Here is a 23977-nt window from a genome sequence, read left to right on the forward strand (position 1 = left end):
AAATATATTTTTATCGCATAATTACGGTAATAAGGCTGACACCGCGATGTTGGCTGTAGACTTAGATACATTTATAAATCTTCGAAAAAATTATAATGGTGAAACTAGAGTTTTCCCCTTGAGGACAACAAGCTAGTAATTCTTTTCGGAGCGATATGCATCAACTGTTAACTTTCAAGGAAAATCCTTAGAGCATTATTCAAGATCAGCGTCCACCCTCCATGACAGAGTGACATGAATATGGGTATTGTACAAAAATATCAACCACCCTGACGACTACAAAGTGAGTTTGTTCGCGTATTTAGGTATCAAGAGACCAAATACAATATAAAGATTAAATACAAAAAGACCAGACTCTTTAGTGGAATCTGTTTTAGTCTCCTTTCGGTTAACATCTCAAATTTTTTTTTTACAATTCCTCTATTCAGCCTGCAAATTCATCCGGTCAAAAACAAAAAAAAAAAAAAAAAAATACTACAAAAACATATCAAAACCTGCGTGGGTGGATGGACACATTTCTCGAAAATGGGTCTAATGGGTCTAACGATTTTCAGTTGATGTATATCGTTGGGAAAAGAATTATTCGCTCATCGGCCAGATTGGGAAAACTTTAGTTTGACCGTTAAAATTGTTCCAACTATAAAAGAAATAAATTTGTACAATCATTAGTATATTATAAAGTCTAGAAGATTTGTACATTTGCTTCACCATGATTTTTTACCGGGGAGGAGGGATTGGTGAGGGGTAAAGTGTTGTTTTTTTAAATCTAACATCCATTAGCCAAATAATCGCTCTATAAATTGTAGAAAGAAAGAAGTGTCTTTTTGTTTTTTGCCTGTTTGTCATTAAAAAGTAGATCTGGTGGGGAAGGAAACGATTCAGCTCATTATTACTTCTATTGTATGCAAATACTTTTGGTGGTCCTTGTCTAGAAAGACATAAAGGTCCTTTCATTTGGTCCAAAAAAAAATTCTTCCGATTATTAAATATTCAAATATTTTAGGACACAAAACAATGTCCATCTCATTAGTAGATCTAAACGTGTTCAAATTAATTAAATGGTAAATGCGGTTATGCTGATATAAAACATTTTTTTTTGTTGAAGTTGTAAACTTTCTTCCGGTTGTAAACTAAATCATGACTTTTAGAAAATGTGTTTCACTTTCGTTGATGAGGCGTATCCGATGGTGCTGGGCGTGGTAGGCACGTGTCCACACCATTCTTTATACGGAAATCGTGCGGAGGGGGGAGATAATCCCCCAGGTGAGACGATCAGCTCAGTAAAGTCCCCTTGTCCTCAGGTGTACTCGTCAAGAAAGCCTCGCGCCCATGGACCTGTGACTTGTCGAAAGGTGAAGGAGCTGATGCAGAGAGGTTGTGGGGGGAAGGAGGGGGGAGGCAAATACTAGTGAGTAGTGAGTCCAAGTAGCAAGGGGCAGACAATATTTATGAGTTTGTCTGAGCTACGTTACTGTTACTTCCTGAGTTATTTCCCCTTCTCCTGTAGGACTAAATATAGAAGTCACTTGCACGAGTTATTGTTATTGGGGGATCACATTCTCTTTTTTTTTACTTCCCCCCCTCCCCCATCTCACATACAACCAGTGCGACTTCCCCAGCACTTGGTCGGGAAAAAGGTCACGCGGTATTATTTAAATGTCGTGTGCAATATGGCGACATGTAGCACATCTGTCGTGAACCTGTCCCCGGGACATATCTGTCTGTCTGCCTGTCTGTCTGCCCATACGGTCTCGACGTGGAGCTTCACTGTCGAAAAAGAATAAAAACAAGTTCCATTTTTTTTCTGGTAAAACAATCCTGCAATCATTGAAAACTATATCTTTTAGTTTGCCTAGTTTAGATTGTACTGACAATATGTTTTCACCTCAGTCTTCTAATGAAAGGATACCCAGAAATGAAAAAAATAATTTGGAGGCAATTATACCAAGCTTTTTGGGTGTATCCGGTGCATCAAATATGGAAATATTGATACGCGAAATAGTTGAATTAACCGTTTAAATTTTTTTCCTTGACATTGAACATTCAATATACCGTCCTTGATATTGTTTATTTTGTCTATTGATATCAAAATCTCCCCTTCTTACTATTCTCATTTACTAAGCGATTCTTTAGCTTCCATGGTGTCATCACCACATTTCTTCATATAGCTTCCTCTTCTTTTCTCTCTCTTACTGTATTTTATTGCTTAGAGAATGAAACCGGATCTTAAAATTGACGAGTAAATAAAGAGCAAATAAATGTGTTCAAATGTGTGGAAATTCCCATTAAACGTTTTTTTCGTAGATTTATAAATGATATAAATTTATATCGAATGATTTTTTAAAAATAAATACCATAAATTAATAACGAATGAGTTTTTAAATAAATGTTATAAATTTATAATGAATGATTTTTTAAATAAATGTTATAAATTTATAATGAATGATTTTTTAAAATAAATGTTATAAATTTATAATGAATGATTTTTTTAAATAAATGTTATAAATTTATAATGAATGATTTTTTTAAATAAATGTTATAAATGTATAACGAATGAATCTTAAATTATCAAGCATGTAATTATTGTTCAAGAGAAATTGATGTATTGTGCAAAGTCTGCAAAGACACCACACAGCAATGTCTATTGTAGTTCTAGACCAGAAGTAAAGTATATATTTTTTTAATGTGATAAGTATTTATATTAAAGACATTGATGTTTTCAAGGTGTCAAGATAAAATAACCAACGAGGAAGTGCTGAGAGGAGCGTGCTGCCAGGACATAAGTGTTGTTTTCAGCAGCAGACGCCTTGGCTGGCTTGGTCACCTTCATAGAATGCCACAAGGTCGACTTCCACAAGAAATCCTGTACGGTGATCTAATAGAAGGCATAAGAGCCGCAGGTCGCCCACTTTTAAGTATATTGATAAATGCAAACGCGACATGAAGTTCTTCAAAATGTACACAAACAGTTGTGAAAATGATGCACTGGATAGATCCAGATGAAGCACATGAAAGAAGGGTCTGGGATTGCAGATGGCGTACACACCAGAAGTTGAAAGAGGGTAAAAGTGCTACAGCGCCTTGTGATTACAGATGCCCGCAGTTGTGTATCAAGGATTAACCTCTTTCAAAGGGAAAATATTCTTTCTAAATGTAAAATGTCTCAGAGTCTTAAGCACTGTAGAATATAATTTTCTAAGCCCTCTGTAGTTCCATATTTTGCTGTTAAATCTAATAGCGTCCTTGACATTGTTTAGCTTATCGTGAAAATCCCTAAAAATTAACTCAAAAATTAACTTAATGGAAGTACATGAACATATAGAAATATACAGTTGCATGGGTCTCTTTATTAAATATCTATGTGTGTAATATACCTATACATATTTTATATAGAATTAAACTCATTCTTCAACATTTATAAATATGAATATTTTTTTAATGTAACATTTAAAAAAAATTTCCGCAAGTTAAAATTGTATTGACTAAGCTTTTTTATTTTGTCTAAATTTTTCCTATGACAATAATTTTCAAATTCAATTATTATGTACACTTATATTATGTACCTTACAATGACGATATGTTTAAATATTATTGTTTATAATTTTTTTCTCAATTCGGCTTAAATTTCATTTTACAATAAAATTTATTATTATCTAAAAAAATAAAATATTCTCTAGATTTTTTTTAAACACCTTATAATTTCTTTTTTTTTTTTTTCATTTTGTAAAGCAACAAAACGAATTTCCAAACATATGACATAATTAATTATTAACTGTTTCATAATTTCGGTAATTATATATAAAAAAAGATATTAATAAACAAAACAAAATTTAACTAATGGGAGAATGTTCGACCACTGCGTCTCCTACAGCCCCACCCCCCTCACGCCGCCACCTTTGTGCGAGCTCACTTTGTGCCAACAATAAAGTCTTTCTCGGGCGGGTGAGCATCGGTGGCTTGATTTACGTAACTCACGCAGGACATATGTACGTGCATCTGGAGTAGGATTAGCAGTCTGTCACCTCAAGTCTGGAACTGAACTTGTGTGTGTGTGTGTGTGTGTGTGCTTCACTGTGAGACAACCTTAGATGAAAGAGAGAAATGTGTGTGTGTGGGGGGGTTGGTAGATTAGCTCAAGGAGAGCTCTACCTGTAGACTAAGTCTGTGAAACCAACTGGAGACGTAAAATGGCACAGACAGTGAAAGTACCTAATGTAATGTGACGTCTTTAAAGTTCAATGTTTCATTGTCTCTAAGATATATAGTTGGACAACATCGACTCTCAAAAAGTCAGTTAAGAATTTAAAGGAAGTTAAGGCTCTTTAAGGTTTATTGTTTGTTTGTTATTTCATCTTCGTTTAGTTGGTGTTTAGCTGTCTAATAGTAGGTGTTTAGCTGTCTAATAGTAGGTGTTTAGTTGTCTAATAGTAGGTGTTTAGCTGTCTAATAGTAGGTGTTTAGCTGTCTAATAGTAGGTGTTTAGCTGTCTAATAGTAGGTGTTTAGCTGTCTAATAGTAGGTGTTTAGCTGTCTAATAGTAGGTGTTTAGCTGTCTAATAGTAGGTGTTTAGCTGTCTAATAGTAGGTGTTTAGCTATCTAATAGTAGGTGTTTCGTTGTCTAATAGTAGGTGTTTAGCTGTCTAATAGTAGGTGTTTAGCTGTCTAATATTAGGTGTTTAGCTGTCTAATAGTAGGTGTTTAGCTGTCTAATAGTAGGTGTTTAGCTGTCTAATAGTAGGTGTTTCGTTGTCTAATAGTAGGTGTTTAGCTGTCTAATAGTAGGTGTTTAGCTGTCTAATATTAGGTGTTTAGCTGTCTAATATTAGGTGTTTAGCTGTCTAATATTAGGTGTTTAGTTGTCTAATAGTAGGTGTTTAGTTGTATAATATAATATTAGTTGTTTAAGTCTAATCGAGTTCAATCTCAATAGTCATACTACACTTATGGTTAATGTGTAGATATTGTTTGATACATAAATGTTGATTGGTTCCATATATCTTGAGCAGGAATGAAAGCAGTTGTATTCATTAACACGTGTACCTTACTTGCCTTGATTTGAAACAATGTCACTTCACATTTAGCTCGTATATACTGTTTTACCAAAAGTCAGCTTTTGAATGTAGTCAACATTTCAAATCTATTTCTCTTATCAATCAGCAGACGTTGATTTCAATGTACCGTAGGGACTATTGTTTCTTTCAGGTCCGGCCGTAGACATAGGCAAGCTATTCAGCTGCATAGGGCCTCCGATTGGTGGGGGCCTCGCACAGAACTGAAAGAAAGTCATGCTATCAGCCCTGTATAAATTGAACTTATTTGTTGATTTAGATATTTATATTTAGGTTTTTGATTCATTGTTATTTTTCGGTTTTAATTTATCTTTCCATTTTGTTTGGGGTCTCCCTATTCACTTCGCTTAGGGCCTCCAATTACCTAAGGCCGGCACTGCTTCATTGTTTAACTATTCTATGAAAGTGAACATTACGGATATTTAAAAAAATGTAAAATAAATAAACGTCGTCCTATCCAATATTGATTCCATTAGTCTCAACTTGATTTGAAAAAATTCTACCTTTAAAGTCTTTACAATTTGACCTCGTTACATACTAGAGCCTCAAGAAAATCAACCGTATATAATTATCAATTTTTACCTTACTTATAAGAAGAGAAATAATGTGTCCAGTAGGCTCGTATATCTCCCCGGGAGGTCAGGCCATTGTGAAACTGACCTCCTGAGCTACTAGACTCGGGAGTGGGGACATATTGTACATAGCCTGGGACACTATAACATGTATGTACAGGAGACGTTGACCAAAGACTGCTGACCAGACAATTGGGGGGGGGGGGGGTAGTACGCGAGAGATGATGAAGATTAATTTCTTGAGGCCGAGGCTAAGTCTAATCTACTGCACGAGCAGCTCGCGAGACGGTCAGACTGAGTGACCAACATTTCCAAAGACTTTGTCTAAGCTTGTATTGATCAACTTGACTGGAAGTCCTGATTAGAAATTATTGATTTTCATGTACACACACACTCTAAAAAAGAGAAGAAATATAATTCTCAAAACTAAGAAATAAAAAGAGAAATTGGGGAATGGGGGGGGGTGCGCAAATGTTGAATTTAAGAAATGTAGATTTTCGTATTTAGTTTTTACTTTGGTTTGTACTTCAGTTTATGATGTTTAATATTCACTGGAATCTGAAGTTGACGTTTTGTATGACGGAAAATTGTGAAATGTTTCGATAGTTTGAAAGAAATAAAAATGTGAAGTTTTTGAATTGCCGTTTTTTAGCGGCCCCCGAAAGGGGAAAAGACGCTATTAGTTTTGTGCGAAATGTCTGTCCGTCTGTCCGTCCGTCCCGTTTAGATTTCGTAAACTAGAAAAGATATTGAAAATCCGACATCACAATATTTTAGACCATTCAAAGTTCTGATGCAACGGCTACTTTTTTTTTTCTGAAAGCGAAAAATCTAATTTTTAAAATCAGTTATGCAAGCAGTTTTTTAAAGAGAAAAAGCTAATTAGTACGCATTATAAGTTAGACCTAAATTAACACGAATAGTAATCTTGTAAACGTCATTTTCGTGCACTTTATATTGTATCACTACAACACTGTTTATTGTTTTTTTTGTGAGAATTCGAATAAGAGATTGAGCCTTTTCAAAACAATTATATCAATTATAAGACTTCAGTTAGGCCAGGAGAGGCGCGGTAGCTGAGCGGTAAAGCGCTTGGATTCCGAACCGGGGACCCCGGGTTCGAATCCTGGTGAAGACTGGGATTTTCAACTAAGGAATCCTTAGGCGCTTCTGAGTCCACCCAGCTCCAATGGGTACCTGATATTAGTTGGGGAAAAGTAAAGGCGGTTGGTCGTTGTGCTGGCTACATGACAACCTCGTTAACCGTAGGTCACAAAAACAGATGAACTTTACATCATCTGCCCTATAGACCACAAGGTCTGAAAGGGGAACTAGTTAGGCCAGGTTCACATGTAACTTTGCATTCACTTGCACCTATCCTTTGATCTGCTGTACCGTTGGGGCACTACACAAGATCTGTCAACCTTCTTTCTCCATTCTTATCTCTCATTTGTCTTTGATATAATTTCATTTGGATGTTCTTTCTGAAAATATTGAAGCCTGCCTGGGTGGACCACTTCGGGGGGCCGATTTTGAGTTTGTGTTTCCACACAAACTGTCTTTGTAATCTTGTTTTTTCTTCATACCGCATCTTTCCTAACATAGCCTGAACATGTCGTCATTTTTATATAAGTAGGTATAATTTATGTATCATTTTGTTAGTATTTTTTCATTAGCATAGTGTTTGTTAAGATTCTATTAGAAGATAACACTTACTCTCTCTCTCCCCCCCCCCTTCCCATTTAATGCTGGATTTCTTACTTTGTCGGTAAAATACATTGAAATACTAAATAGCCCGTTTTTCGTCTCTTATTTATGACATAAGCCCCATTTTTGAAATGTTTGTAATGGTTGTTCCCAAATAATTTGTTTCTAAAATTAACCGGAAGATTTATTTCTTCTTTAAAGGGATGATTTAGAAATTCACTTCACGTGTGAATAGACTGTGAGCTTTTGACTATGTTTGACTATGTATTGACTATGTATTGAATATGTATTGATTATATACTAACTATGGACTAATTAAGCCTATGTAATAGCTACGTACTCTTAAATCTCTTTCAAACAATATTTATTCCGTTATTTTTTACACCTTCCATTTTTCGACAAAAATAAAAAAAGAAAAAAGAAAGAAATACATTTGAAACAAGAAACTTAGCAGCTGCAACAAATATTGCAGTTTCTTCGCAGTGCTACTATCATGTCTAACTCATTCTTCCTCCGCTCGTCTCTCTCTCTATCTCTCTCTCTTCATTTCTCTTTAGACTGTCTTTGACTATTGTTTCTTATTCCTTTTTTTTTCAAGAAAGTTCTCCCCCCACCTCCTCAAGCATTTTTCTCCAACTTCTAATCCTCTTCAGGGCAGACATTAGCTCAGGAAAATCGGATTTTCCCCAATCCTATTAGTAACCTCTCCGTTACCTGCATGGCTTCCTCTAATAGGGGATTCCCGTTCCACTCGAACCCTGCGAAGTATGCGGGACGACACGGGTTATCCTGACCGCGTACATGACACGCGGACAATAGAGGACAGGAGCATCTGTCAGGGTTTACATGTAATAGTCACCTAGGAGACTCTGTAGCGAAGGTGGTTTAACCAAGTTGACGTTATTTAACTCTATAGTGAAGGTGGTTTAACCAAGTTGATATTATTTAACTCTATAGTGAAGGTGGTTTAATCAAGTTGATATTATTTAACTCTATAGTGAAGGTGGTTTAACCAAGTTGATATTATTTAACTCTATAGCGAAGGTGGTTTAACAAAGTTGACATTATTTAACTCTATAGCGAAGGTGGTTTAACAAAGTTGATATTATTTAACTCTATAGTGAAGGTGGTTTAACAAAGTTGATATTATTTAACTCTATAGTGAAGGTGGTTTAACAAAGTTGATATTATTTAACTCTATAGTGAAGGTGGTTTAACAAAGTTGACGACACGGGTTATCCTGACCGCGTACATGACACGCGGACAATAGAGGACAGGAGCATCTGTCAGGGTTTACATGTAATAGTCACCTAGGAGACTCTGTAGCGAAGGTGGTTTAACCAAGTTGACGTTATTTAACTCTATAGTGAAGGTGGTTTAACCAAGTTGATATTATTTAACTCTATAGTGAAGGTGGTTTAATCAAGTTGATATTATTTAACTCTATAGTGAAGGTGGTTTAACCAAGTTGATATTATTTAACTCTATAGCGAAGGTGGTTTAACAAAGTTGACATTATTTAACTCTATAGCGAAGGTGGTTTAACAAAGTTGATATTATTTAACTCTATAGTGAAGGTGGTTTAACAAAGTTGATATTATTTAACTCTATAGTGAAGGTGGTTTAACAAAGTTGATATTATTTAACTCTATAGTGAAGGTGGTTTAACAAAGTTGATATTATTTAACTCTATAGTGAAGGTGGTCTACCAATGTTAACATTATTTAACGTAGTTAATAAGAAATAGTTACAAGTATATTTTATTTTTATTTTCATATATATTTTTTTGCATTGGATTGGTGACCAATGATAGTCATGAATCGCAGTATTTTGTGTTCCATGGCATGAGTAGATGATGTGAGTAGCCTAGAGGTCAGACAGATACACAATGTAGGTGATACTGACTATTACTGAGGTAAATAGAAAAACGGATAAAAAAAATGGGACGAGAGGAAAATCGAAAGGAAAATTTGTTGTCTGGGATAAATCCTGTCTAGGGATAAAGCCCATCAGGGATAGATCCTTCCTCAGATCCTGTGTAGGATAGACCCTGTTTCATATAGATCCGGTCCAAGACAGATCCCTAGATGGATTCTGTCCGGGGTAGATTTTGACTGTGATGCGGTAGATCCTGTCTGGGATAGATTTTGTGTGGGAAGGATCCTGTCTGGGATAGATTTTGTGTGGGAAGGATCCTGTCTGGGATAGATTTTGTGTGGGAAGGATCCTGTCTGGGATAGATTTTGTGTGGGAAGGATCCTGTCTGGAATAGATTTTGTGTGGGAAGGATCCTGTCTGGAATAGATCCTATCTGCAACAGATACTGGGATACAAAGAAACTCTACAGGCAAAGAAGACAAATGAGCTTGTGCTGTTACGCTGTGGCTGGCAAAAAAAGGAGGAACTCCTCAATACTGTGAAACGGAAGCTGCGCTGACAGGACTCAATGTTTAAAGTCCTCCTTCAAGGTGCAGTGGAGGGAGCACCAAGAAAGGGTCGTCCGAAAAAAATGCTGTCTGGACAATGTAAAAGAATGGACCAGTCTCTCTCTTGATATCCTACTAAGAAGAGCTACTGACCGGGAAAAATGGAGGGATTGGGTTACGTGCACTGTAACAGTAGCACTACAGGAAAGGTCAAGGAAGGGATTGGATGAAATGTTACAGACTAGGGAATAAACTTAAATATGACGGCCAAACGTGCTAACAATCAATTATAAAATTTTGACTTTCAACAACAACAAAAGTTGTCAACAATTACAAATCTTTTGATTTCTAGTCATCAATGGCAGAAAAAGAACAAAAGATTTAAGCCCTAACTGTCCGTGCACTTAAAAGTTTCAAATGCAATGTGGTTTTGTAACCAAATTATAAGGAAAAAATTACCAAAGCAAAATTGTGTTCAATATTTTAACCCTTTCCAAAAATCTCCCATCCCATAACTAGCTGCGCTTTTAACAAGGGAAAGAACACTAAGCTAAAATCCGATGTGGTTTATAAAAAAAACACAATTCAAAAGACATGGTAAAGTATGGCTTCTTTAACCTCCGTTATCACTGGTCAGGAGGCGGGTTGATTTCTTCTCTAATGGTTTCAAGAATCGATCACTCAAAATTAGATCACATTTTTCTTTGATATATTTTACTGAAAAATAATTTGAAGAAAAAAAAATTCATGACTAATATTGTAAAAACTATTTTGATAAGAAATATTTTGCAATAAAGAAAAAAAAAATATTTGTGTTAAAAAAATATTCATCTTAAAAACAAACACAATTTGACAAGAAAAACAATTTTGGCTTAAAAGACAAATTATGATTATTTAACTGGCCAATTAGCTTCCATTGTTTACAAAACTTTCTGGACGAGGTACGACATTGCAACAGAAGAATTTCATTACATTAAGGAGAAAAATAACTGAACATTTTTTTGTAAAGTTCCAAACAGAAGTGAAGATCATTACGTCCTAGCACAAACTTCCAGCAGGACGGAAGCGGGTTGTACACTGGCAGGGTTCGAACTCCAGATCATCAGTGGCGTAGCTATCGATTAAGGGGCTTGACCTCTTAAGGGAGCCCTGCATTTTGGAATACGACATCATGACATGGCATAAATGCGTAGTATTTAATATTTAATGTAAAAACGAATTTCCGTGGAGATTTTCACATTTGGACCACCCATCCACCACCCTAGCTACGCCACTGCAGACCATGATGACGACAGGCAGTTGTGTATGTTGCAAGATTTATTTCATTGAAATATGGTTGAAATGTAATTTATGCATAGACGTACATATATTGATTATCATCAGTTTAACGTATTGACAGTGCATTGCCCCCAATGGTTCTTATATTGACATGTATATTTAACTGGTCATAAGAATTATGGGTGTGAACATTTTTATTTTAAGCTTGAAGAATCGTAAAGGAAAGAACAAGAATCGCAGCAAGCCATTTCCAGAAATATGTTTCCTCATGACAAGTATCGATACATCAATGTCACAGGAAGAAAAACAAGAATCGATTTCAGGGTTAGTCATGAGCTCGGAAAAGTCAGTTGTTCTTTACCTTAAAGTCAAGTCCCAAAAAGTTTTTCTTGGTTTCAACAGTTACGTTAAGAGTGAACACAAGAACTAAAATTGTTAGCATTCAATTGACGTAGTAGGCAAAATAAATCATTTCAAGTTCTAGAATCTATTGTATATGTGGTCAATGGCTACTTAAGGTATCCTGTGAAAAACACAATGATATAGCGGCCTTGACATTGTCTTACTTCAAATCTTTCAGAGAAGTTCAGAAAATAAACAAATCATAAAAAAAAAATATTTAAAATCCAGAGTGAGAATCACAGAGCACTGGTCTACGAACATGATACGACTCGGTTTGAGAACTTAGCTCTTTATCACGTGACCACCACATTCTCTCAGTGAACTCGGGTGTATTTCTCAGAGTTGTCAAAAGTGGGTAGAATGCCTGCCAGTAACATCACTGACACGTTGGGGTTGGACGTTTGTCATTGCAGAATGCAAGTGACTGACTGACTGACTGGCTGAGCGATGGAATGAATGAATGACTGCCGGTTGTAAACATTTAGATTATATTATTTTATATCCTTTTCAATCTTTGTCTTTTTGTTTCTACATTTTTCTATTTGTTCCTTCATCATCGCTCTTTTAAAGTTGCTTTCAGTCTAATCTGTCTGTCTGTCTTTCTGTCTGTCTTTCTGTCTGTCTGTCTCTCTGTCTGTCTGTCTCTCTGTCTATTCATTTACCTCTCTGTTTCTTTAATTCCTTCTCTAATTCCCTTTCTTTTTATTTTGTTCATCTCCATCTCTTGACTTCTCTCTCCCACGTACAAATTGAAACTCATCTCAACAGTATGAATTTAAACTCATCTTAATGCTAAAATTGAATTTGTTTTGGAATCGACAAATGGTTTGCAGATATTCGATTACCAAGTAACAGGGCGTAAAGGAGATCAACGATTTCGTTTTAACCACAAAGCCCTTCAAGTTCAACTCTCAGCTTTCTTTTTCTTTCTCGTCCGCAGTGTTACCCCCAAACCCACCCCACCCTCAAAACAAAACAAAAATAAAATAAATACAAGACGACATTTTATTTTACACGTTTCAAAATGTTGAGTTCTAAAAGTTTCTTTATGACTTAGATATTTCCCTAGCATTTCTATTTAGCAGTGAAACAAAGACGCAAACAATTGACGTCTTCTTCAGCCTGTAGGGCTATATTCGTTTGTCTGTAACGTCTTCATCAGCCTGTAGGGCTATATTCGTTTGTCTGTAACGTCTTCATCAGCCTGTAGGGCTATATTCGTTTGTCTGTAACGTCTTCATCAGCCTGTAGGGCTATATTCGTTTGTCTGTAACGTCTTCATCAGCCTGTAGGGCTATATTCGTTTGTCTGTAACGTCTTCATCAGCCTGTAGGGCTATATTCGTTTGTCTGTAACGTCTTCATCAGCCTGTAGGGCTATATTCGTTTGTCTGTAACGTCTTCATCAGCCTGTAGGGCTATATTCGTTTGTCTGTAACGTCTTCATCAGCCTGTAGGGCTATATTCGTTTGTCTGTAACGTCTTCATCAGCCTGTAGGGCTATATTCGTTTGTCTGTAACGTCTTCATCAGCCTGTAGGGCTATATTCGTTTGTCTGTAACGTCTTCATCAGCCTGTAGGGCTATATTCGTTTGTCTGTAACGTCTTCATCAGCCTGTAGGGCTATATTCGTTTGTCTGTAACGTCTTCATCAGCCTGTAGGGCTATATTCGTTTGTCTGTAACGTCTTCTTCAGCCTGTAGGGCTATATTCGTTTGTCTGTAATGTTTACTTGAATAGAAGAGTGTACTGGGTCATTGTTAACCAGCATAGTAACAGGCTTTTAATGAAAGCAACGTCCAACAACCCGCCATTATATTTGTGGTCCCATTTTAAAACATTATAGTGGACACAGTATTTCTGATTGAGAATGTTTAAAACTGTTCACATGCATAGCGCATGCCACATGAGATACTACATTCTTACTGAAACTTGAAATTCAAAGACAACCTTTATTAGTATTAACCTACCTTTATTATAATGAACCAACACTTATTGTAATGAACTAACCCTTATTATAATGAAAAGACTCTCAATACAATGAACCAGCCCTTTTTATAACAGACCCATATTGTAATGAAAGATTAACACATGATTTGTTTCCGCTTAATTCATGGATTACTTCTAATCGAAGCTGATACAAACTTCTGTATTTCTTAACTATTTCTTTACATCTCTTTATATTTTAATGCTTCTTCCATAAGTGTCATATTTATATCATGAATTGATCATTACTGAAATCTTCCAACATAATTTATGTTTAATTTTAAGCTAAAAATACAATAATCAAAAGCAACAAAAAAAAAAAAAAAAGACTTCCGTTGTTTGATCGCCAGGATCTTTACAGTCTTTATTCTAACAGACCAGTGTCTACTATTAGGATAGCGCTATTAAACTTTGTAATGTTTATAGCATTGAAGAATAAACATACAGTAAATATTTTACAGGTCACATGTTTTACTTAAAATAGATTGATTTTAATAATTTTGTTTACAAATTTCGTTGTTGTTTTTACTGGTAGCTAGACAAACACAAGAGTTTATTTCATGTTTGTATCTCATCAGGTCACTATAATTTTTTTCGTATTTAGCTTAAAATCCCATTCAATGTACTAACTTGTCCGTTTCTACTAAACAAACTTTGACTAGTTCACGAAACCAGTGTTACAAAGACACAGCCAGACGCCCAGAAATGCGGATCCTGGTGGATGGGTTTTTAAACGCCAAGAATAGGACCGGAAGTGTGCCGCTAAATTGCAAGCATGCGCACGGTTTCTTCCAAGAACCGAAGACAGGAAGCTGGGAAGTAGGGTGAAAGGTTTCGCCAAACTGTCGTCTTTGTATCTGTGTCACTGTTGTACACATTGCAAGACTTTGGCGGACAGTCCGGTGTCTTCATTGGTCACTGAAAGACAGTTTTACGGGTTACAAATCGAAGATTGACTTTGTAGAGAAGAGTTTAGACACAGACATGTTGAGATCCTGCACATTCTAAGCAGGGGACGTTTTTATTGAACATGTTGTGTTTTTTTTAATTGAGGGAGACGTATCAGCTCTTAGCTTTTCATTTCTTTTTTATTTCAATTGTTTTAGAAACTTTGTAGAGTAAGAGTAAATGGACACGAAGCGAAATTATTATTATTATTATTAATTACTTTTGTATATCCCCACTAATATACTCAGTGGGTTCTGGTTCAATTCTCTTTTGTGGAACTTTGGAGGGGAGAGGGTCAATGGGAGAAGGTTTCCGTGCTTCCTATAGGCTCTAGTCGGGATTCGAAGAGCCCCGGTTTATATGTGGCCAAGCGGTGCATACCACTTAGCCACACATAGTGCAAATTAGTTGATAGGTTTTTGGACATTTACCTAATACGTTTATAGTTATGTAAATAAATAGATGTCAGTTGTTGTTTTTTTTTCATTTTTTATTTGTACATTTTGTTTTCTTATTTTTTTATTTAAAACCGTGAAATATAATTTAAAAAACAATTAAAACAAGAAACTAGATCTACATATTTACTTAAATCCGTTATCGTTTGCCTACATTGGAAGGTTATGTTCATTTAGTTCATGATAATAAATTCTTTCTAGCGGAAACTCTAAATATCTAGGTGTTATATTTATTATAGATGAAAACGTATTTTGGAATCCCAATATTGATAAAACTATTTTATAAATCAATCAAAGCATTAGGAGTTACTAATAATCAAAAACGGACAATGCTAAAATGCTATTTAAAACTTGGTTAAGCCGATATCTTCTGTTTGGGATCCGTCAACTCAAGAAAACAAACTAGAATTGACGCAAAACATTCGCATTTGATTAGAGTAACACCATTAGTAAATGTAGAGAAACTTTATAACAAAAGACTAAAAATAAAGTAGCAACACTACACAAAGCACTAAACCATCATTTACAAATCCAAAAACAACAACCTATTCAAATACTCAGACAGAAATAAAAATAAAGGCACATTTCTTGTTCTATATTGTAGGACTAATTTATACAAATGCTCCTTCTTCCCTGGTACCATTAGTGCATAGAAAGGGTTGCTTAAATCAGCCAGGAAAACCAATGGCGTAGGAGAGTTTAAGTCTCTAATTAACATTCAAGATACGATTAAAACGCGTTGGACAAAATTTTCTCCCGTTTTCATGGAACATTCGTAATGTATAAGATAAGATAAGCAAGCTAATGATATTATGTTCTGATTGAAACCTTTTTGTCGTATGAATGTGCTAATATAGATCTAATGCGTTCGTGGTTCATATCCTATCTAGAGGTTGAAAAGAAATAAACAATGGTCAGTTATCAATCAAGTGTTTATGACAACAGTGTAAGACAACAATAATTATACATAAAATATTTACCGTCAAGAAACTGACTTCTGGTGATCATGTCTGCCAAAGCAGAGGCCGGTGGGCTTGGACCAGGTGATATGCACACGCTGGACATCTGAGCCCACATGTTGGCGGTCCTGCCCGGAAATTTAGGCAGCGGGTTTCGGTGGATATCCAGAACGGCGGTTGTTGCGTAAGAGTTGAGATGAAACAACAACAACAATAACAACAACCCTGTTCCACGGTGACTGCTTTCAGCAGCAAGGAGTCCTGGGCTGTGGTTGTTACACACACATTGCTGGAGATGTCTGTTGTTCAGTTGGCATTGAAGAGAACTTCACGCAGATGATTTAAGATCTTACTGTGACTCAAGACTAGTCAAGTCTTTACTTATTCCAAAAGTGTAAATTTATGTTTTAGCCGAAGGTTTATTAATCGTTGAGTTTGATTGTTCTATTTAATAGAAACAAAAATCAAATAAATTTAAGAATATTCGAGGACACTACGATTAAGATGCATGTAGCGGTACGCGACTTTTTGACGCAGCCGTATTAGCGCGATCCTTTTCAGCGCGGATCTTTTTGGTGCATAAATGAAAAATTAAAAAAAAAACTCTTTATAATGAACATTAATTTTTCACTTTACTATATTAAAGAAGATCTATACATTCTCTAAATACAGTTTACAGTTTCAGCATTAGACAAGAGAAAAAATGGAAAGCGACACTAAGAAGTTAGATAATTGGGATTTTCACACAAAGAGCACTACACAGTACTTGTGTGCGCTTGTTTACATTTGGATATTTTAATTCCCCATTGACGTTCTATCAGCGTTTAAGCCATAAGGTTAAACAAGAGAGAAAAACAAGAAATGTGTTAGCTATGTCATGGAAACAAGAAATGTGTTAGCGATGTCATGGAAACAAGAAATGTGTTAGCGATGTCATGGAAATAAGAAATGTGTTAGCGATGTCATGGAAACAAGAAATGTGTTAGCGATGTCACGGTAACAAGAAATGTGTTAGCGATGTCATGGAAACAAGAAATGTGTTAGCGATGTCATGGAAACAAGAAATGTGTTAGCGAAGTCATGGAAACAAGAAATATGTTAGCGATGTCATGGAAACAAGAAATGTGTTAGCGAAGTCATGGAAACAAGAAATGTGTTAGCGATGTCATGGAAACAAGAAATGTGTTAGCGATGTCATGGAAACAAGAAATGTGTTAGCGATGTCATGGAAACAAGAAATGTGTTAGCGATGTCATGGAAACAAGAAATATGTTAGCGATGTCATGGAAACAAGAAATGTGTTAGCGATGTCATGGAAACAAGAAATGTGTTAGCGATGTCATGGAAACAAGAAATGTGTTAGCGAAGTCATGGAAACAAGAAATGTGTTAGCGAAGTCATGGAAACAAGAAATGTGTTAGCGATGTCATGGAAACAAAAATGTGTTAGCGATGTCATGGAAACAAGAAATGTGTTAGCGATGTCATGGAAACAAGAAATATGTTAGCGATGTCATGGAAACAAGAAATGTGTTAGCGATGTCATGGAAACAAGAAATGTGTTAGCGAAGTCATGGAAACAAGAAATGTGTTAGCGAAGTCATGGAAACAAGAAATGTGTTAGCGATGTCATGGAAACAAAAATGTGTTAGCGATGTCATGGAAACAAGAAATGTGTTAGCGATGTCATGGAAACAAGAAATGTGTTAGCGATGTCATGGAAACAAGAAATGTGTTAGCGATGTCATGGAAACAAGAAATATGTTAGCGATGTCATGGAAACAAGAAATGTGTTAGCGATGTCATGGAAACAAGAAATGTGTTAGCGATGTCATGGAAACAAGAAATGTGTTAGCGATGTCATGGAAACAAGAAATGTGTTAGCGATGTCATGGAAACAAGAAATGTGTTAGCGATGTCATGGAAACAAGAAATGTGTTAGCGATGTCATGGAAACAAGAAATATGTTAGCGATGTCATGGAAACAAGAAATGTGTTAGCGATGTCATGGAAACAAGAAATGTGTTAGCGATGTCATGGAAACAAGAAATGTGTTAGCGATGTCATGGAAACAAGAAATGTGTTAGCGATGTCATGGAAACAAGAAATGTGTTAGCGATGTCATGGAAACTAGAAATGTGTTAGCGATGTCATGGAAACTAGAAATGTGTTAGCGATGTCATGGAAACAAGAAATGTGTTAGCGATGTCATGGAAACAAGAAATGTGTTAGCGATGTCATGGAAACAAGAAATGTGTTAGCGATGTCATGGAAACAAGAAATGTGTTAGCGATGTCATGGAAACAAGAAATGTGTTAGCGATGTCATGGAAACAAGAAATGTGTTAGCGATGTCATGGAAACAAGAAATGTGTTAGCGATGTCATGGAAACTAGAAATGTGTTAGCGATGTCATGGAAACAAGAAATGTGTTAGCGATGTCATGGAAACTAGAAATGTGTTAGCGATGTCATGGAAACAAGAAATGTGTTAGCGATGTCATGGAAACAAGAAATGTGTTAGCAATGTCATGGAAACAAGAAATGTGTTAGCGATGTCATGGAAACAAGAAATGTGTTAGCGATGTCATGGAAACTAGAAATGTGTTAGCGATGTCATGGAAACAAGAAATGTGTTAGCGATGTCATGGAAACAAGAAATGTGTTAGCGATGTCATGGAAACAAGAAATGTGTTAGCGATGTCATGGAAACAAGAAATGTGTTAGCGATGTCATGGAAACTAGAAATGTGTTAGCGATGTCATGGAAACTAACTTAAAACGTAAGGAAGTAAGGGAGACAAGTGAAGAACAAAAAAAAGTTTACACTCTAGAATGTGAAGAAGACCATGATGGTAGGTAGTAGGTACTGTTGTCAAGTCAATCAGAAAACTATGGTGCTAAAAGTGTACCCGGATCATTTAATGGTTAATTAAAGATTCACTTATCTCAACACTTCCGTATTTTATACACCGGCTATACCAAAACGTTTGATATTGTTATATTGGACTCCAAATGTTTTGTTAGATTAATTAGAATCAAGTCAAAAGAAACTTATGAAAGATATACATATATATTATAACAAATTATAACCAATTATTTGTGTACATTATTTGTTTCTTTTTATTGGTGAAAGTTTTTAACGGATCGGTGATTTATATTGAAATATGATATCTCTCGGACTTTTGTTTTGTTTTTGTTGAATTTCAACACCTTTGGACGAGATTTAGATGTCTAGATGTTTAGATGTCTAGATGTTTAGATGTCTAGATGTCTAGATATTTAGATGTCTAAATGTCTAGATGTTTACATGTCTAACTCTAAACTTCAACTTTATAAATGTCTTGATATTTGTACACTTAAAATGGCACCAAGCGACAACGAATGAGCCACAACACACTCTGATGATTTTCTTATAAGATTTCTATTAAAATGTCCATGCAAGAACTAGAAGAGATATTGAGACGTAGGCCGTCTTGGTCCAGAATTCACTGGAAGACATAAACTCATAAAAGAATATATAATGGTTGCAAATAATCTATAGCTCTTTGATAAAGCGATGCCAAATCTGGGGAATATTGAAACAGTGATTTATGCAAATTCTTTGAAATGAATGTCAGAAATTTTAATGAGTCAAATACAGCCTATATACTGTTTGAGCTACCATTGAGTAGTTAATATCGATAAAGATAGGATCATATGGGTTTTTTTTGTTTGTATGGAAAATGAAGAATTGATAATGTGATAATTTTTATTCTCTTAAAAATAGTCGCGCACTCAGAACAGTAGAACTCCGTCGCATTCATTGAATTAAAATAGGTGCAAAGGCTTTAAAGTAAGTATGCCACTATTATACACAAAGATGTACACCTACATTATGTCTACAAGATTTTTAAAGTAGTTTGTTGTACTTATGTCTCGGGTGCAGCATGCTCCCATATGGCAATAGTAAGAAATCAAACTTATGATGGCAAGAGTCGATTGATGTGGATTTGGCATACCCGTCAGTCACTACGATATAACGATTTTTGTTGCATTTTTTCTAGGTACGAAATGGTGTGTAAACAATTTTGGGAAACCAATCACCATCCTTGAAGCGAAAATAGCGTTATTATATTTTGTATAGTCTCCCGTTTTTCTAGATACAACTTTAATAGTTACACAATATAATTAAATAAACTTATTAATTATTTTAAAATAGATGAAATTCAAAATGAATATTTACGCACATAATTATTGCCAATCTGAACTTTGCTTTAAAAAATGTCACAGTTCGTTACTTTCTAACCAGGTTTTACTTCTAAGACACTTTCAAATCAATTTTAAAACTATCACATCAATTGCAGACAACTTACTGGAAAGTTAAACATAAAGCCCTGAAGTATGAATATTTAAAAAAAAATGTATAGACTATCGTTACGGATAAAGTACATATTCATTTGTAGACTATATTTTCTGGATAAATTACTTATTTACTCCTAGGATCACTCATAAAGAAGGCATATAATTAAAATAGTGCTCGATCGACCAATCTGAACAGATTCGAAACATGCACATCAAAACAAGCAAAATATTTTTAAAATCTTTTAAATCAAAGCTTATTAAGGGAAGAACCTTAAATTCACTGCCATATATCTATATATATATATATATCTCAACACATTAGGAATAAGCTCGCTTTTTATCTTTTTAAAATAAAATTAATTAATCATCACTAATTTATTAACTAATTAGTTAATATTTTAAATTGATTCATGCAATGTTATCGACTTTGAATAATAATGCAACATTTAAACAACTTGATCCGTCAATGGGAGGAGGGAGAACAAACTGGAGCACAAGGAAAGAACGTTACAAGACATCTGACGGAAACAAGTCTTTATAGGTTTTTCTAATAGCTTCGGCTAGGATGTAAGGGGAACTAATGATGTTATCTATCTATCTATCTATCTATCTATCTATCTATCTATCTATCTATCTATCTATCTATCTATCTATCTATCTATCTATAAACTATCTATCTATAAACTATCTATCTATCTATAAACTATCTATCTATCTATCTATCTATCTATCTATCTATCTATCTATCTATCTATCTATCTATCTATCTATCTATCTATCTATCTATCTATCTATCTATAGATAGATAGATAGATAGTTTATAGATAAATAGATAGATAGATCGAGAGAGATAGATTTATATTATATATATATATATACTCTGTCTGTCTGCCTGTCTGGTAAAAACTTTGTGCACGTTATTTCTCCCAATTACCAATCTCTAATCGAGTTGAAATTTTGCACAATTATTTCTTGTACCTGACAAAAGAAGAATCAATCAATTAACCAATTTTTTCATGAACTTTTAGTAATTAATAATTAATGATGTTATCTATCTATCTATCTATCTATCTATAGATAGATAGATAGATAGATCGAGAGAGATAGATTTATATTATATATATATATACTCCGTCTGTCTGCCTGTCTGGTAAAAACTTTGTGCACATTATTTCTCCCAATTACCAATCTCTAATCGAGTTGAACTTTTGCACAATTATTTCTTGTACCTGACAAAAGAAGAATCAATCAATTAACCAATTTTTTCATGAACTTTTGGTAATTAATAATTTTGCACAATTATTTCTTGTACCTGACAAAAGAAGAATCAATCAATTAACCAATTTTTTCATGAACTTTTGGTAATTAATAATTTTTTGTTTTGGTATTGAACAAGGGACTGTACTTGACAGATGTGGTGGTATAAGTTGAATTACTCCCCTTTAGAGGTAGTCTCTTAAAAGTTTGAAACTTACACTAGATAACTATAAAACTCTCTATTTTCATAAGCATTTCCCTGGCACAGTGGTTAGTGTGAGAGGCTGTCGAGTTCAAATTCAAGTCGCGAAGCTTTTGAAAAGAATACATATAAGTGGCGATCACGGTAACATTCACTCAGATGTACCTTCTTGACCCCCTCCATCTTTTCTCCAACTGGTCCAGACAAGTTATAGGATTACAGCGCACTGAGTAAGCTAAAAGCACGATATGGGGCTAAACAAAAACAATTGATACAAAATATTGCTAATCGCATAGATTTACTATTGTTATTCTGGATCTATTAACCCTTAAAACGCGTGTGGTAGTTTATTTATTGCTATTCCATTTTGTACGCACTTATTTTAAATCAGCTCAGCACTTTAAGGGTTAAGAATTTAACTAAATGATCCAAAGTAATTGATACATTAGCTGTTTTCCTAGTGATGTTATTGCTTTGGCTTTAGCCAAAGATTAATTTAGATATGATTAATTACATACCAAACTGATCTTATTAATTATACTTTATATACAAATAGCATGATGTTTAATTATAGTTTTAATTGTTATGAATGTAATATAAATATTTCCGATTTTATAATTACTTTCTCAACTTCTATTAGTTGGAAAAAAAAAAGCGTTCAGTTATATTTCATGTCTCACTTTCATCAAGTTTGTCTCAGAACTATTTGTGCATGGGATTCATTTAGGGTCGCTTTCATTTCTTTCTTTTTCTTTCATTTACTTGAATATTATAAATAGCTTTCAAATAAAAAGTTGTTGTTTTTTTTTACATTTCTAAATAGATCGTTATCGATGTATGCATTAATTATGAAATGAATGAACGAAATGTAGCAACAACTTTTACACATTTCTTAAAGTGAGTCACTATTCTAAACTCCACACTTCAGATATGTCGCAGTTTCATACGGACCCTACTTTATAGCAGAAGTCTTCAAATTCTAAGATCGTCCGACCAGACCAATAGTCTGAGGTAAAATGTGCGATAGCATAGGGCCTTGAATCTGAAGGAAAATTGAGACTGAAGGAGCTTCCAGAACACTTGTTACAAAGGCGAGACCTTAGCGAAGCTCTCCCATTTGGCAAGAATTGAAGCGTTAATATAGGCATTGATGTGTTCTTGAAAGAGTCAAGTCAGTGTTAAAGAATAAGGTCAGTTTTGAAGAATCGCCCTTTAAAAAATGTAATTGTACATGTCTATTTGATTTTTTCCTTTACTTTTTTAGGGGAAACACTAGGGGAAAAAAACACAGAAATTTGTAAGGAAAAGGACAGAAAAATGGAAGAAAAACAGAGGGAGAGAGAGAGAGAGAGAGAGTTGAATGATAGATAGATAGATAGATAGATAGATAGATAGATAGATAGATAGATTAGATAGTAGATAGATAGATAGATAGATAGATAGATAGATAGATAGATAGATAGATAGATAGATAGATAGATAGATAGATAGATAGATAGATAGATAGATGAGAACTGAAAGAAATAATACTGATCATTTAACTAATAAATTCGCTTGTCATATGGCTCCCCTAGCTAAAACATTTCCCGAGAAAGAAAATACAGGGGTGTATACGATGCAGCGACTCGTGCATATAGTACACACTAATTAAGCCTGATTTTCAATTCACTTTATAGGTCTTGGATACTTTGAAAGTAATTTCTTTAGAGCACTAACGAATCAATCTTGCGCTGTAGAGGACAAGATAAAACTCTGGTACCTACACGTCAGTCACTAATGAACACACGCATAAAAAACACTTGGACTCCTCCAATGGTCCATCACGTCACTAAAACACTTTCTGAAGATGTTCAACACAAATATGAGCGCGGGACTTTTCACCGGGTAGAAATAACGTTTTCCTTTTATTTATCTTTCGTTTTCTTCCTTCAATATTCCAGAGAACTTTCTTTCCTTCACTGCCTCCAACGTTCACTCGTTCACGTGTCCTTTATGGTCGAGTATGTCACCTCGCCTTCGATAATTCATCTCAAGCCTACCCACTGAGGCTCGTACGACATCAACGGACCAGCAAAACAAGAACGTCCGTGGCCCTTTCTATTATTCTGCTTCACCCAACACGCCAGGGTGAGTAGCACCCACCCACCCCCTCAGTTTGTACTCACCCTCCCCGCTCCACCATCATAGCAGCCGAGACCGTTTCGGATCGATAATTGCTTAATATTCATGACCCCAACGGTCTTTTTCTCCCCCCACCACCCCCTCCTTCTTTTTCACCATCCCCATGTGTATCGATTGCGCGTGCAATAACAATGGGCTCCACCACAGGCTTGGAAGAAACAAGTTCCAAGTTCCAGTGGCCAGTCATTGATCTGG

At 35.2% G+C, this 23977-nt stretch overlaps 1 protein-coding gene across 2 annotated transcripts in view; it reads right to left on the reverse strand.

The window, feature by feature from the left end:
• Window positions 1-23740, reverse strand: part of LOC106066660 (LIM/homeobox protein Lhx3-like) — a 65915-nt gene extending 42175 nt beyond the window's left edge. Inside the window, exons 1-2 of one of the 2 annotated variants that reach the window (XM_056042485.1) lie at window positions 23365-23740; window positions 15824-16246 (exon numbers count right to left, since the gene is read on the reverse strand). In XM_056042485.1, coding sequence (XP_055898460.1) covers window positions 15824-15920 — 97 coding nt within the window. In that variant the 5' untranslated portion in view covers window positions 15921-16246; window positions 23365-23740. Of the gene's footprint in view, window positions 1-15823; window positions 16247-23360 lie in introns of both variants that reach the window. The other variant, XM_056042486.1, reaches the window with a different exon arrangement.
• Between the last annotated feature and the right edge of the window lie 237 nt (window positions 23741-23977).

This window comes from Biomphalaria glabrata, chromosome 9, assembly GCF_947242115.1.
Source record: "Biomphalaria glabrata chromosome 9, xgBioGlab47.1, whole genome shotgun sequence".
Lineage (NCBI taxonomy): Eukaryota > Metazoa > Mollusca > Gastropoda > Planorbidae > Biomphalaria > Biomphalaria glabrata.